This window comes from Takifugu rubripes, chromosome 19 (genome assembly GCF_901000725.2).
Source record: "Takifugu rubripes chromosome 19, fTakRub1.2, whole genome shotgun sequence".
NCBI lineage: Eukaryota > Metazoa > Chordata > Actinopteri > Tetraodontiformes > Tetraodontidae > Takifugu > Takifugu rubripes.
In genome coordinates, this window is record NC_042303.1 from 4230245 (window position 1) to 4246473 (window position 16229).

The window sequence follows — 16229 nt, forward strand, 5'->3', positions numbered from 1 at the left end:
GCTGGGTAGAGAGAGAAGAGAGGAGAGGAGAGGAGAGGAGAGGAGAGGAGAGGAGAGGAGAGGAGAGGAGAGGAGAGGAGAGGAGAGGAGAGGAGAGGAGAGGAGAGGAGAGGAGAGGAGAGGACGGGCACAGAGTACAGAAACACATACAAAAATACACTATTTATACAGCGGGTCAGCGGGGCCAGAGGTCATCATGCAGCTCCGAAGGCAGCGATACCTGTAAATGAATAGAGAGGGGAGGGGGGTAGAAGCAGAAAAACTACACAAGAATCAGCATAACTAGTGTGCTTGATGAGGAGGAGGAAAGGAGAGGAAAGGAGAGGAGAGGAGAAGAAACCATGACCCAGTGGGGTGACAGAGGCCTGTCAGGTGATCATGTTTCCGGACCCCGGCAGCCTTGGCCTATAGCAGCATAGCTAAGACGTTAACCTAATGATTAGACGACCTCCTAAGTATGATAATCTGTCTGTCTATAATAGTAACTGGAACTACAGAATTAGTAACAATAAGCTTTTTCAAAGAGGTAGGTTTTAAGCCAATGTGTATATGACTATGTATTAATGAATAGTTTAGAATTAAAAAAGGTCATTTTAATCGCATTAAAGTCCGGTCGAAAGTTTCAAAATAAAATATAGACTTTGTTATAATGTTTGGAGCGCAGCACGGCAATAATTTTCTCTAACACGAGGTTCGTTCTCTCCGATCTGACAGGTCTTGAGAGTGGAATACGAACAGCAGACAGACATTTTCTAAAATAAAAGTATAACAGTTGAGTGGGTTGGTAGGGTCATTTGCATATTTTCCACTTTACAGTGGCCTGTTTTATGGGTCTATATATATTTTCCATTTTATTGGAATTGGACAAATTATTTTAGTGCGATATTTTGTTTTGAAGGGCTCGCCACCCTTCCCGGTCGTTTCCGCCACTTTTTGGAAGATTGTCAACAATCTGTTCGTCTTCACGTAAAGTAACTAAATTGGTGGATACATATGAGATGTAAGTGACACATTTTTGAATATGATCTTTTTCAGAAATGCGATTGAAACGGATCCACGAATGTTTCTACTGCGTTTAAATTCACTTAGCAGAGCTAGCAACCTGCGTCTGTTTAAGGGGGCAATACGCGGAATTCATCATTTTAGATAGAAGGACTCAAACTCGCTATGTGAAGTTTCAAAGGTGTAATTTAATGTGGAGTACAACAGGATGCACGCACACTCCGTGCGTGTTGAGCTCCAGCTATTTGTTTAGCACCCGGTCCGGTTGGACCGATGCGTATACGTGGACCGATGCGTATTTTCGAAGCGAAATGTTGGAGAGTGGAACGAAAGGTTGGCCTGAAGACGATCAGGATCCGGCCTTGTCTCTGAAGAAACAACGGTCGGTGGCTAAGAGGCTAAGATGCCGGATCGGCCCCGTATTTCCGAGGTGGGGGGCGCCAAAGGTGCTCCAGTTCCACTCGGAGGCGGCTCTTCTCCTCCTAGACCGGTGAGTTACAACATCAAGTCTGGTTTTACAATATCGTTATTACTGTCGCAATGTCGGAAGGTTTTGGGCTGTAACATTTGCCTTCTCTTTTACCATTAATACAAGAAGTTACCCAGTGATGAAATGTTGTTACTGATGTCATTTATCCCTTTTGCAGCTATGAAGCGACCCACAGGCCTCAGGTGGGACTGAATTCAGTCTCCCTGAACCTGCTCAAGGAGAAGAGGGAGGACTATTGGCTGTTCAGTGATTCTTTACATGGTTGGGGTGGGGGGAATTTCAAGTGGAAGGTGAAGACATGAAAGTGTGTCTACACTGGACAGTCAGGTCTGCCAAATGATACAAGACAGGTGACTGGTGGGGGGGGGGGGCGGGCAAGAGGTCATTGGATCCACTAGGCCGGGGCTAAAGCCTGGAGTCGTTCCTGTGCTCTTCCCCTGGAACGGCTAAAGCAGAGAGAGAGGCTGGAGCCTGCTGACGCTGGGGCCCTGGGGCCAGCCTTTGTTGATTCGATTGTCTTGGTGATGAAATGGCCCAGGTGAGGCAGCAGCTGCTGCGGCACCCTCTCACACAGAGGGTTGGGCTCTGACGCAGATGTAAAGAACGCTCTCCTCGCCCTTGATCTACCTGTGTTCTGCTGCTTCCCTCCCTGATATGTTTCCATGAACACTTGATGCAGTTTTGGCAGCTGGTGGAACCATCGCTGCAACGGATGGTTCCAGTTACCAGAGCAACCCCAGCCAATGGTGGGGAAACAAAGGGCTGCTGCGGTGCCATTGTGCGTTACCACGTTAGCATAAAGAGTCTCTTATTTGACAGTGACGTCCTGCAGCTACTGTAAGGATATATGATTGACGTGTCTAACAGACAGAGGGACCTGGCCCACTGCTATAGCCTCCATTGCACTCCTGTCTGCAAGAGCCTTCTGGCCTGGAGCAGGTTTTTGTTCCATCCTGCCCTGCACACAGCTCCCTTGTCAAACGCCTCCCTCCCCCTTAGTCCAGAAAAAAAGTGTACACCAGTTCCAAACACCTCTCTTCCCTGAGGAGACTGGTGGACACACACACACACCCCGTGGTGCTGTGACCTTTGTGTCTGCCTTTGCAGCCTTGGGACGTGGTGGACTGCTCGGGCCTGACATGACCGCCGTGGTGGACACAAGCTTCCTGGACAACGAGTGTGTGCCCTGTAAAGTGCACATGCCTGCATTGCTGATGGGCAGGTGTCAGACACCAGTGTGGGAGGTGGGGTGATCCAGTCTGCTGCACGTCCCAGAGTGCACGTGGAGCGCATATAAAAAAATAATATAAACATAACTATTCAGTTTGTGCTATTTTTTGCAATGTGATTCAGAGAGTGAGGGGTGACTGGATTCCCCACACATACATAGCTAATCAACGTAGGTGATGACAAAGACGTCCATATCCGTTGCCCACGACCGGTGTTTTAGCTAGCAAAACGATGTGCCCAATGTGGAGTGAAGAAGACACGCTTGACATACTGCTTGTGTTTACCCTTTACAATAATGGCAAAGCGAACGGGCAGTGGCACATCCCCTCACCAAGCCGAAGTAAAAAAGAAGTGCAGTTCTTTTAAGATGGAATGTGAGTTTGTGCAAACAGGAGAAAAAACAGTGAAACTGGGTGAGATTTTTTCTTTTTCGAACGAGAAAGGTCTGCACTGCAAAACATGTTGCAAAGCCAAAGTAGTGAGCAAGTTTTCGGAAGGAAAAGTGTGGACAGAATGGAAGCTGGACTACCTCAAGCTTTACATCACGCACAAAAGTCATTTCAAAGCGGTTCAATTCAATTCAATCTTTATTTATATAGCATCTCTAGGCGCTTTACAGAATCCCAGGGCCTGACCCCCAACAAGCAACAGTGGCAGGGAAAGATTCCCCCTTAACAGGAAGAAACCTTGAGCAGCTCAAGTAGGGGGAATCCTCCTGTTGATGGGGGGGCTGGGTAGAGAGAGAGGAGAAGGGAGAGGACCGGTAGAGGAGAGAATAGGTAGCATAGAAATACATACAGAAATACATTATATTAAGTAAAATAAGCTGACGGTAGAGTCAGGTTGAGTGGGTCAGCGGGGTCGGAGGTCAGTAGGTCAGCATACAGCTCTGAAGGCGGCGAAGGTTGGAATTGTACGCAGATGTCAGATGGGAATGGGGATCGGTACCTTCCATCCCAGAGCAAGTTAAAGTTCTCATTGACAGTATTCTGCTAGCAATCAACATGAATGCATCTATGCTGTCAGTTCAACAAAATCACAATCACATGGCCAAGCATGTGAGTATACCAGAAAGCAGGTGTAGCAAAAATTACACCTTTGAATTCAATCAATAACATCGTGCAGAATGAGATGGTGTGTGATATTAAAAATGCACCCTGGCACGCCCTCATCGTAGATGAGAGTACAGACATAACAGTGCACAAAATGCTAGTCCTGTATTGTGAATACAGAGAGGAAAATAACGTCAACCATAAAACTGTTTGGCGGCATCATCCAGCTGTCTGCATGCACTGCTAAGGATATTGTGCAGGCAATAATATAGTTTTACACCAAGCATGAACTGGACCTGCAATGAATGGTGATGCTAACCTCCAATGGTGTCTCAGTAATGCTAGGAACACACAATGGAGTTGCATCTTTATTAAAGCAGCAAATATCACTCCTTAATGAGCAACACTGCGTGGCCCATCGAGAGGACTTGGGCTTTGATGCATGGAACAATGTACCTTTGATGCTTGATGTGGAAACTCTTCTTAAAATGGTTTATTCCATTTTCTCAAGATCCACTGTAGAGAGAGCAAAACTGGAAGACTTTGCAAAGATTCTTGATGAGGATACATTGTAATTCAGGCTAGAAGCTAGTGAGATAACGGAGATCCAGCTGACTGATTCAAAGATCAAGGTGACTCTCTTTGCTCTGGAAGATGTTTTGGATGAGCTAGCACACCTCTGTCGTTCTTTTCAAAGACGCAATCTGACTGTTATGGAAGGGCACTGATTTGCAAGAGCAAAGATTGAGAAGTTGTGTTCCTAATACTTAACAGATGAAAAGGATGTTCAGTGGAGTGATCATGTCAAAGCAGCAATGAAGGCCTTATCAGCTGATGGCAGAAATACCAGTGAAATTACTCGTTTTATTGGTGAGCTCTCTGATCACTTGGATGCTCATTTTCCAGAGGATGGATTAAAGGAGTGGTCTGCATTTGACATTGAAGCATTGAGCTCAGACATCAGTTTTGAGTATGGAACTGCAGATGTTGCCACACTGGCAAAGAAGTATGAGGCCATTCTTCACTACCCACATTCTGTAGAGGTCATTAACAGTGAAATTATAGAATTATATTATAGAATTATAGAAATTTAGGCTTTAATGGTTAATCATTAAATGTTTTTACCATGAGTAGTTGAAATGCTAATAAAAAACTGTGAAAATATATATTTTACAGAGTTAATGGAATGTTTACTGTATCACATGCTTGTGCGACAGCACACGTTTTATTGTGCAAAATGTGAAAGTTTTTAAGTTATTACATTAAATGGTGTACATTTCTTAATTCTTCCACAGCAAGATCCCCAGCCTAACCATAGAAGAAGGACTGAGTTCACACCCAAGAAAGAAGTACACAAGGTGGTACAGGGTTTACAACCACTGGAGAAGTGAGAAGAACTCACAAGAAAAATAAGATACAGGACTCTCTCCCAAACCACAACAGGACCTTCTCACGCTGTGCACAGAGAGAGGTTCACACACTGAAATTTCAAACTCGTACTCATAATACAAGGGAGAGCTTCAGACTGAAAACGTTAAACTTAGAGCTTGCTTTGGTTGGCCTTTTATGTTTTGCTATAGTTGAAAATAAATATTTATACTTACAGTGTTAACATAGTACATAGTTTGTTGGTCTTTTTTATTCTAAGCTTGCTAAACCACTTAGTAAAAAGGATTCTAATGTAAATGTAAATGCTGTAATTTGATTCTTTTATTAAACTACAACTTGGATGGATGTGATACTGGCCTGACCACAGTGCACATGGCTGATATTGGTTGCAGTGGTCCAAGTGACTGCTCAGGGAGTTGGTGTGTTTGCTCAGACACATAAAAAATTAGAGGGAACATTGACAGGTACGGTACGGTACTTGCACTATGCACTTTTTATTAAAGCTCTCCTAAAGTCTCATTATTGGGTGTGCCTCCCGAGAGGAGGCCACCCTTTGTTATCCTCCTTTTTTTCATCAAAAGTTTGGCATGTATCTCCTATGCGCTTTGGCGTAGAAACACCAAACTTTTCCAGAACCTGGCTAAATTATGGGAATCAGTGGCTATGACTTTTCTTGTATTTAGTCCTGAGGGGCAAAGATATACTTGTTTTCAAGGCCTTGAAATCCCATTGCAATTAATAGGCTAGGCCTGGAAAAGTCCTGGAATTTAACCCCAAGTTTGAGAGCCCGTAGCTCCAGCATACATTCACCTAGAAAGGCAGGGGGCATTTCCTTGGCACCTGGAAAATGCCCTCTCAACCGTTTTCAGCTGAAGTTAGAGCTGGAGACCACGTGACCTGGAGGGGAGCTGATCAAAAATCTCAGATGTATTTTCAACGTCTTGCGGTTCTAACGAATCAGGCTTTGATAGAATTGGACAGCATTAAGCTGTCCAAATTGGTGGTAGTTCTGATCGCGAATCGGCGCGCGTGTGTGTGTGATGGGGGGGGGGGCAGCTCACAGGCAGTGGGGATGGGAGGGGCTGCTCGCATGCATTGTGCAGGCCCTGCACAACATGCGCTCAATTGGCTTGGTCGGGGGGCAACAGGCAGACATGGGGGGCAGGGGCCAGCCAGTCAGTGGGTGAAGGACACCCTCACAATTTCCGCGGAATTGTCTAGTATTGTAAGATAAATCTTTTGTCATTAGTTCCTGGTCAAGCCAATATGTACGTCATTAGTACACAGTCAGCCACTACAGATACTGGAGTACCATATTTTCGTGACCATAAGTCGCACCAAATTAAAAGGCGCAGTCTTAGTTATGGGTGCTATTTCTGTATTTAACACATAGATAAGGCGCACCGGGCATGGTAAAACAGCTTAAAACATGCATGCTACAGTGTATTTAGCAATGTGCTGATGTACATCATCTTCTATGTCCAAATTGAATCCGAAATGGATTTTGCGAAAGCCGAAATTTATTTAAAGATTTTGGAACTCGGTGTACACATAAGGCGCACCGCATTATAAGGCGCCCCGTCCATTTTGGAGACAATTTAAGACTTTTAAGTGCACCTTATGGTCGTGAAAATATGGTACTTTTATTATGTATTATTTCCAATACTCCTAAAGCTCCCACTGAATCTATTCTACACATTTCCCAGTGGACCGAGTCGGTCCCTGGCCCATTCTTCCTGGATCTATCCACCATGCAGACCATACAGGTGGTATGAGGAACCACCTGTAGCAGCTGAATCTCTCCATCGTGGCTTTGCTGAGTACTTTCACTTCATTTCTGTCAGTGTGAGAGTGAAGCTGAGGCCCAGCTACTAACTTCAGCCTTTTCTTGATAAATAAAGCATCAAATCAACACAGTTCATGAACTCTGGGCAGTCAGTCAGTCAGTGTCCTCCGTGCGCTTGGGCTTTGTCGTCTGGTGACAGAGGACATGTAGGGCGATGGCGATGCCCTTCGTGCCCTTCAGGCGGTAAGTCCCTTCAGTGGAACCTTCTAAAACTGGAGATAGACCAGCGACTTCACTGGCAGGTGTGCGTCCACTTCAAACCCTTCAGAAAAAGTCATGGGTTATTTCTCTGTGACCTCCGTATCTACCCGTCTGTACACTGTGGCTGGTGGTTTTAAGAGCAATAATAACTTTTAAGAAGTTCTTTAGAAACCTATTAGATAAAAATAGGTATAAAATGTATAAAACAATAAAAGCCAGGGTGAAAAGGTAGGTTTCTGAAAGTGATCAGTGTCTGATGTCCAATGGTGGATTGTTCCATTGTTTAGAAATGAATTGATGTGAGCATGAAACTGCGGTCCAAGTCCTTCCGTGTTCACACTGCTGGGCCAAAGCAGCAGCAGTGCACATTGATGTAAGCGTCCTTCCAACCATGGTCACAGACGCCTCAGCAGGTTCTCCTTTTCAAGTACTCTTAAAAGTCTGCAGCAACCCTGATGACACAGACATCCCAATTCTACTTCTTGTGAGCTGACCGCTTCATGTGTGCCCTCAGTCTAATTCAGAGAGCGGAGCTGCTGAAGCAGATGGAGGAGCGTAGCGAGCAGCGGGAGGAGCAGAGGAGGCGGCGGCAGGAGGCGTCCCAGGCCGCCCGCTACAGGAACAACCGCCTGCTGCAGGTCCCAGCTCAGTCCCTTTATCAGCATGTGTGGAGAGTTTAACTGTAATGGCTGCATTTCTGTGACCCTGCAGGATTTACAGAAGCTAGAGGAAGAGGTCAGAGGTCAGCGGCTGCCACGCCAACATCTCCTGGCTCTGGAGGTAACCAGTTGTCCTTCCTTATCCAGTTAATATTCTCTAAAATTGAGGTAAACTAATCTGTATTCTGAGAACAAAAGAGCTTATTAAATGTAAGAATCAAGAGGAGATAATGTAATAGGACATTAAAATGAAAGAGATTTGTCTAATTTGACCAGTAGTTTCCAGTATCTGGCAGCTCTCTGTGGCTAATCCAAAAAGTGGAGCTCAGGTGAATGATGTGTAAAATTCTGTCTGACCTCTCTGGTGCCTCAGCGTACTTTAATGACTCCTTTCCTGTGTGTCAGAGCCAGTGCTGGGTCTCTGTGTCAGACGCCCTGCCTGTCTGGGAGCACTTCCTCCTAGGTGAAGGTCAACATCCCACTGTTGGACCAGAACCATCAGCCAGCACACCCAGACAGAAGCCCAGCACAGCTAGAAAGCGAAGGCTGCCTCCGCACCCTAAACCCAGAGCTACTTCGTAATTGAACAGCAGATACCTGAGGGCCGATTCTTGGACTCATAACATTTGAATCCAGGTTCAAAGACCATCACTGGTCTCTCTATTTGTTTTCCAACTTCAAACTGGTTCTGTGTACCGGCTGAACTTCCATTGGCTCACAGGTACTAGTCTGAGGTTCCAGTGTTGCAGTGTTGAGAGGAGGCCAGCAGATAGCGCCAGAGTTCTTTGCTGTTGGTGCTGTTGGAGCAACTCTCCATAATAAGCCCAATATGACGTGTATGGGCTTTTCTGTGTCCGAAGGTGCTGTAGGTCCCGGCAGGATCTGTCCTTGAGCACAACTGTGATTGTCCTCTGGATTGTCCTCAGGACCACCTTCCTGAACGAGCTTAATACCTTCTATGCTCGCTTCGAAAAGGACACCGCCACTAGGACCCCTCTCCCAGCAGACCACCAACCCATCACACTATCATCTACCGCCGTCTACACAGCCCTCAGCCGGATCAATCCACGCAAGGCTGCTGGTCCTGATGGCATCCCTGGACGTGTGCTCAGGGCATGCGCAGAACAGCTCGCCGGGATTTTTACGGACATCTTCAATCTGTCCCTCGCCCACGCAGTGGTCCCGTCTTGCTTCAAGGCCACAACTATCGTCCCAGTTCCGAAGCATTCCAGACCAACCTGCCTCAATGACTACCGCCCGGTAGCACTCACCCCCATCATTATGAAGTGCTTCGAGCGACTGGTCCTGGCTCACCTGAAGGACTGCCTCCCAACCACACTCGATCCACACCAGTTTGCCTACCGCAGCAACAGGAGCATAGATGATGCAGTCTCCATAGCACTGCACTCTGTGCTCACACACCTGGACAACACGAACACTTATGCACGATTGCTGTTTGCTGACTTCAGCTCAGCTTTCAACACCGTCGTCCCCTCCAAGCTGATCACCAAACTTGGAGACCTGGGCATCAACCCCTCCCTCTGCAACTGGACTCTGGACTTCCTGACCGACAGACCACAGCGTGTTAGGTCAGGTCACAGCTGCTCCACCACCATCACACTCAGCACCGGTGTGCCACAAGGCTGTGTGCTGAGCCCGTTCCTCTACTCTCTATTCACCCACGACTGCAGACCTGTACATGGATCCAACTCCATCATCAAGTTTGCAGACGACACAACGGTGATCGGTCTCATCAGCAACAACGACGAGACAGCCTACAGAGAGGAGGTAGAGCGCCTGACCACATGGTGCGCTAACAATAACTTGGTCCTCAACACCAGCAAGACCAAGGAGCTCATCGTGGACTTCAGGAAAGCAAGAGGAGGCACACAGGACCCCATCCACATCAACGGGATGGCCGTCGAGCGTGTCTTCAGCTTCAAGTTCCTGGGGACCCACATCTCAGAGGACCTGTCCTGGACCACAAACACCTCCAGCATCATCAAGAAGGCTCACCAGCGCCTCTTCTTCCTGAGGACACTGAGGAAGAACCAGCTATCCTCGGCTGTCCTGGTGAACTTCTATCGCTGTGCGATAGAAAGCATCCTGACCAACTGCGTGTCAGTCTGGTATGGAAGCTGCACTATCGCTGAGCACAAGGCCTTGCAGAGGGTGGTGAAAACTGCCCAACGCATCACAAGGACTACACTCCCTGCCATCGGAGATGTCCAGAGGAAGCGCTGCCTGCATCGAGCACGCAGCATACTCAAGGACTCCTCCCACCCCGCCCACAGACTATTTTCCCTCCTGCCCTCTGGGAGGCGCTACAGAACCCTCAGGACTCGGACCAGTAGACTGAGGAACAGCTTCTTCCCCAGAGCGGTGTCCCTGTTGAACTCCTGCTGACCCTTACACACTCCACACCTCACTACACTACAGTAGTTTACACAACAACTCACTAGCTTAGTAACCAATGTAGCTACTGTTTAAACCTGTCCTGCGCACTCATGCACTTTATCATCTGTATCTGTATACACGTAATTTATAATTTGCACATCTCCTCTATCTTATGTAAATAGCTAAATAGCTCCTGCACTTATAGTCCAAGGCATTTAATGTAAACACCATCTGTAAAATATGTTTATAGCACAACCCGGTAAACAATTGTAAAATAACCGCCATACTGTATTTATTAAGTTATTATCCTCACTTGCTGCTTCTTTTGCACTTCTGGTTAGATGCTAAACTGCATTTTGTTGCTCTGTACCTGTACATGTGCAATAACAATAAAGTTGAATCTAATCTAATCTAATGTGGTTAGTGCTGGTTAGCTCAGCTCTTGAAGCTGTGATGGATTTATCCCGGTAGCCTTGAGCCGCTAACACCAATAGAAACATGCTTTACCTCCATATTGTCACACTTTGTTAAAGCACTTCTTTTACAGCTGTTCTATATGTTTACAGATTCTTCAAATTCTAATCTGAAATTGGTGAAACTGTGAAAATTGACTGCTTCATAAGTCCATGGTCCTGGTGGTGCTGATTTGGACTGACTTTAGTCTGTAACTGTGACACATTCCTGCCAGGGCTGAGGTTGAGATAGGGAATAAAGATGGATTAAATTGTTAATTACTCAATGATACAAATGTGGGTTTGGATAGTGGGTTTCCAGGTACGGGAGGCTGACTCTGCTACTTTTAAGATTAGGCTTAAAACCTACCTCTTTGAAAAAGCTTATTGTTACTAATTCTGTAGTTCCAGTTACTATTATAGACAGACAAATTATCATACTTAGGGGGTCGTCTAATCATTAGGTTAACATTTTAGCTATGCCAAGGCTGCCGGGGTCCGGAAACATGATCACCTGACAGGCCTCTGTCACCCCACTGGGTCATGGTTTCCTCTCCTCTCCTTTCCTCTCCTTTCCTCCTCCTCATCAAGCAGACTAGTTATGCTGATTCTTGTGTAGTTTTTCTGCTTCTCCCCCCCTTCTCTATTCATTTACAGGTGTCGCCGCCTGCATGATGACCTCTGGCCCCGCTGACCCGCTGTATAAATAGTGTATTTTTGTATGTGTTTCTGTGCTCTGTGCCCGTCCTCTCCTCTCCTCTCCTCTCCTCTCCTCTCCTCTCCTCTCCTCTCCTCTCCTCTCCTCTACTCTACTCTACTCTACTCTACTCTACTCTACTCTACTCTACTCTACTCTACTCTACTCTACTCTACTCTACTCTACTCTACTCTACTCTACTCTACTCTACTCTACTCTCCTCAGCAGGAGGGTCCCTCTACATGAGCCTGGTCCTGCTCAAGGTTTCTTCCTGTTAAAGGGGAGTTTTTCCTTGCCACTGTTGCTTGTCTGGGGTTAGGCCCTGGGATTCTGGAAAGCGCCTTGAAACAATTTTTGATTGTAAAAGACGCTATATAAATAAAGATTGATTTGATTTGATTTGGGTTTTTTTGCACTGGTGAATTATCCCTTCTCCATGGTTCCTGCAGCCTGTCTGATTGGCCCCTCACTTTAGGGATCACAATAGCAGCACAACCCACATTTCTTCTGGCTAAAGTAATCAGGGGAGGACAGAGATGTGGCCGCAGTGACGGGCAAGTAATGAGAGGATAAACCAGCTCCTCCTCCCCCAGCATGGCTCGCCTTGGTTTTAACTCCTCTCTCAGAACCACCAGAGATGGTGCCTCCTCGATCTCTTTAACCCTTAATTGTGGGCGATCATGAGCGTGGCAGGCTGACGAAGAGTGGCGGTTTGACAAAGGCGGTCATCCAGACAGCGCCTATGGTTGGCAGCTGCCCCAGCCCCCCCGACTGGGGCCCTGCCCACAGGGCTCTGAAGACTGGTTACTGGACCAGTGGCTGTGTGCCGGTTTATCCCACAACCAGATGGGGAGTGGTGGTGTGGGCCAAGGCCAGGGTTTAAAGAACGGCGAGGGGGAGGAAGTGAGGGCCATACGTTCGATAGTGGGTGAAAGGACGGGTACGCTGGAGGGATGATGGCCATGTTACTAATCATCTGAGAGGGTTTTTGAACAGAGCGATCTGCAGTCCTTCCAAATGACCAGCCCAGGGGCCCGGTGTCCCTCCGCTGTCAGTGAGCAGACCTCATCCATCCATGCTGCCACCTCCAAATACAACAGAGAGCCCTCGGCCGGCCGCTGGGAGCCCCAGCAGATAATTCGCATGGGTTAAGTGGTGGCGCCAGTCAGTTGGATAATGGTGGGTTTCATTTATGGACTGGCTGAGCATTTAGCTACCAGGCCCCCCTGCTGTGGAACCAGCTCCCTGTCCAGGTACAGGAGGCTGACTTCATCTTTACTTTTAAGATTAGACTTAAAACCTACCTCCTTGAAAAAGCTTATTGTGAGTAATTCTGTAGTTCCAGTTATTATCCTAGACATATTTATCATATTTAGAGGGTTGTCTAATTGTTAGGTTAATATCTTAGTTATGCTGCTATAAGCTGAGGCTGCTGGGGTCCAGAAACATGATCACATGACAGGCCTCTGCCTCTGTCACCCCACCGGGTCATGGTCTCCTCTCCTCTCCTCTCCTCTCCTCTCCTCTCCTCTCCTCTCCTCTCCTCTCCTCTCCTCTCCTCTCCTCTCCTCTCCTCTCCTCTCCTCTCCTCTCCTCTCCTCTCCTCCTTACTAAGTGGATCAGTGATTATGTTATTTCTTGTGTAGTTGCTCTGCTTCTCCCCCTCTCTCTCTGTATTCATGTCAAACTCAGTCCTCGAGGGCCACGAGGACTGAGTTTGCCGGGTTTTGTATCCCACTGAATGCATTTTCAGCCTGGTATAGGACAGAAAACCCAGCAGGATCGTGGCCCTCGAGGACTGCGTTTGACACATGTGATCTACAGGTATTGCCGCCTTTAGAGCTGTATGCTGACCTGCTGACATCCTACCCCGCTGACCCACTCAACTCCTATTTTAATTAATGTATTTCCCTGATCTCTGCCTATTCTATCCTCTACCTGTCCTCCCCCCTTCTCCTCTCTTTCTAGCCAGCAGGCCATCAGCAGGAGGGTCCCCCTACATGAGCCCGGTCCTGGTCAAGGTTTCTTCCTGTTAAAGGGGAGTTTTTCCTTGCCACTTGTTGGGGTCAGGCCATGGGATTATGTAAAGCGCCTAGAAACAATTTTGATTGTAACAGACGCTATATAAATAAAGATTGATTGATTTAGATTGATTCAGCAAAACACTGCTGGTGTAGCAGGGGCAGCTAAAGAGGAGGGGTGTTTTGCATGGTTTGTTGTTTCCTCCTGTACTTCACTGGCTTGGATCTGGAGCAGAGACATCAGCTGCCGACGGGATGGAGATCTCAATATTGTGCTGTGGCCCTTTATTTGAAGAGCCGTATTTCCTATCAGAGCATCCACTGAACGTCTCTGGTGGGCTCCTGAGGACTAATGCCAGCGGCTGAGCTCCAGGGTCCGTCCTCTGATCATGTCATGTCACCTCAGCTTAAGAGGATGGGTCAGCGGCTCTTTGTCTCGTTCGTCCATTGTCATGTTGCCTCACATTAACGACACAACACTAGCCCTGAAAACCAACAAAGCAAAGTTTACTGGTGAGCCCAGGGCAAGATCATGGATGTATGTAGGATCTAATCACACGGGTGTAACTTGGCTTGAAGGCGTCATTCAGGCTGAACTCCGAACTGCTGTTGACATCTTAGTCCAGGGTGGAGCTGCTGCTCCATCAGGTGCAGACTGAGCTGAAGGGATGAATATGGCAACATCACACATGATCACAGGATCTTCACAGGTCTCCGTGAGCAACATATTGCACCTTCAGAGTCAGATGTAGGACAAGACCAAAACTGTTTGATCAAAGCTTCAGTGGCTGGCGCCAGTCAGGTTCTGCTGTCCACCAAAGCTGCCAGCGTTCCTCTGTGTGCAGAGGTTTGATTGGAAAAAGAGGTCTGAAGGTTTGATTTTTTGCTGGGAAATGTAATTTATTTTGGTAAAATTGTTATTGTTTCCATGTTTCAAAATCACACATCTAATTAAACTCAGGATTGGTCAAACTTCCTGGCTGTTTCTTTTCCCTCTCTTTGATGTAGCAGGAATCTGCTTTGATTTTGGAAGTATTGGATATTTTACTGTTGTACCAATTTAAAAGGATTCCCTGCCATAACATCGGGAAGTTCTGTGGGAAGGGTCTTCATCTCTGGGTGCAGTGATCCCCCCACCACCCCACCCCATCTCCAGTGCGGGGACACTTTAATTGTAAATTCATGTGAGGCTACACTTAGGGGGAAACTGATGTAAGTTAACATTTGGTAGATTTAATTGGTTCCTTTCTCTCTTAGTCTCCACCATCGACACTTAAACGGGGGCCACTGTGGAGGTTTCCCCGCTAATCTCCCACTGACAATCAATTCAATCTGCCAGACAATAAAGAGAAAAGTCCGTCCCTTTCTCTTTTCTTCTCGTCCTGTGTCAAACCGGCCTCTTTTGTGGGCTGCAAATTGCCCGATCCCCTGGTGATCTTCTCCCCAATGTGAGCTCGTGTTGTTGACAGCCGATTAGCGCGCTCGTGCTCGTGCTCCGCTGCGATCGATGGACCCTCCACGAGCGCGCGCCTTAATTAAAGCTCCCGTCTGCCAATTAACGTGTTTGTCGCCGTTGACACGGTTGCTCAGACGAGGTTGTCAAGGACAGAAAAAAAGGACAACCTGTTTGCCTTCAGGTTGTTTTCTGTGTGTGTGTGTGTGTGTGTGTGTGTGTGTGTGTGTGTGTGTGTGTGTGTGTGTGTGTGTGTGTGTGTGTGTGTGTGTGTGTGGGTGTGTGTGTGAGCGAGCGAGAGAGAGAGAGAAAGAGAAAGAGAGAGAGAAACATCAAAGATGTGACACCAACATCATTAAATGTTGCTGAGCAGAACAAGGGTTCCGCATCATTCCAAAACCTCTGCAGCCCACAGGGTTCCTGGGCCTTTTCTGCACCATTAGTCAGTTATTGATCAGGCTTCTTCAGTGGCAGCAGCCTCAGAAGATCTTGTGTCAACATTTTCAACAATTTCTGGCATAGTTGTCGTCCACCAGGGAGCAGGTTATCTGTGCAGGAGTTCTGCAGATGTTCTCCTGGTTCCTCTGGATCTGACCCAACCTTCCTTCACTGTCTTTCCATCTTCCAGAGGAAGATGCTCAGGCAGCATCGTGAGCGGATGATGATCTTCTCTTTCTGTGTCCTTTCCCTCTCTTTGCTGAGTGTTTCCTGCAGGCCGACACGTCTCTGATGAAGAGAAGGAGGAGCGCTGCGTGTTCTTCAACCGCCAATATTAGCTCTGGCGGCCTTCTGCGCTCCTCCCAGGCCCGCATCAGTGCTAATTGGCTGTTAATAGAGAGAGCGCCATCTGGGAGCACGGAGCCGCCCGGCGACAGAATGTTTGCAGGGATAATATTGTTCCTGGTGCCGTGAGGGGAATCAGTGGTGGCCGATTAACGGGAAGGCCCAGATGAGGAGCTGCGGCCTGAGTTCTCCATTATCTCCAGCTTTGATGAGCGAGTCCGGATGCGACGGTACACCACCCATTTGTGCCCCCGCCCCCACGAGACGTTTAACTGCTTAATGTAATTGGTTTTCAAGGGTCCACGTTACCCATGATCGTTTGCGCCATTATGGAGTCAAGTGTAAACGGTGCGTGATGAAGACGTCGTCTGTCAATATGAGCTGAAGTGTCCTCAGAGGGGCCACACTGGGTGAAAGGAGCCCCCACCCACTCCGTCTCTGCGTCCATATTTATCCAATAGTGGAAAAATTGGCGGAGGTGCAGAAGGAGCGACCTTCATTCTTTTTCTGCCTTTCTGTGTTTGTGATGTCAGGAGAGAAAAAAACAGGGCTCCATA

General features: G+C 47.4%; 1 protein-coding gene and 1 long non-coding RNA gene across 2 annotated transcripts; both read left to right on the forward strand.

Moving 5' to 3' along the window:
- The first annotated feature begins 925 nt into the window (after nucleotides 1–925).
- On the forward strand, nucleotides 926–5518 carry LOC115247015 (uncharacterized). The gene is made up of 2 exons (XR_003886105.1): nucleotides 926–1492; nucleotides 5070–5518. It is a non-coding gene; the product is annotated as an uncharacterized lncRNA (long non-coding RNA).
- A 799-nt stretch (nucleotides 5519–6317) lies between these two features.
- Nucleotides 6318–8900, forward strand: cep15 (centrosomal protein 15). Its single transcript, XM_029826870.1, has 3 exons — nucleotides 6318–7848; nucleotides 7922–7990; nucleotides 8275–8900. Exons 1-3 carry the CDS (start codon nucleotides 7711–7713, stop codon nucleotides 8449–8451), a joined length of 384 nt encoding a protein of 127 aa, XP_029682730.1. The 5' UTR covers nucleotides 6318–7710; the 3' UTR covers nucleotides 8452–8900.
- Nucleotides 8901–16229: the final 7329 nt, after the last annotated feature.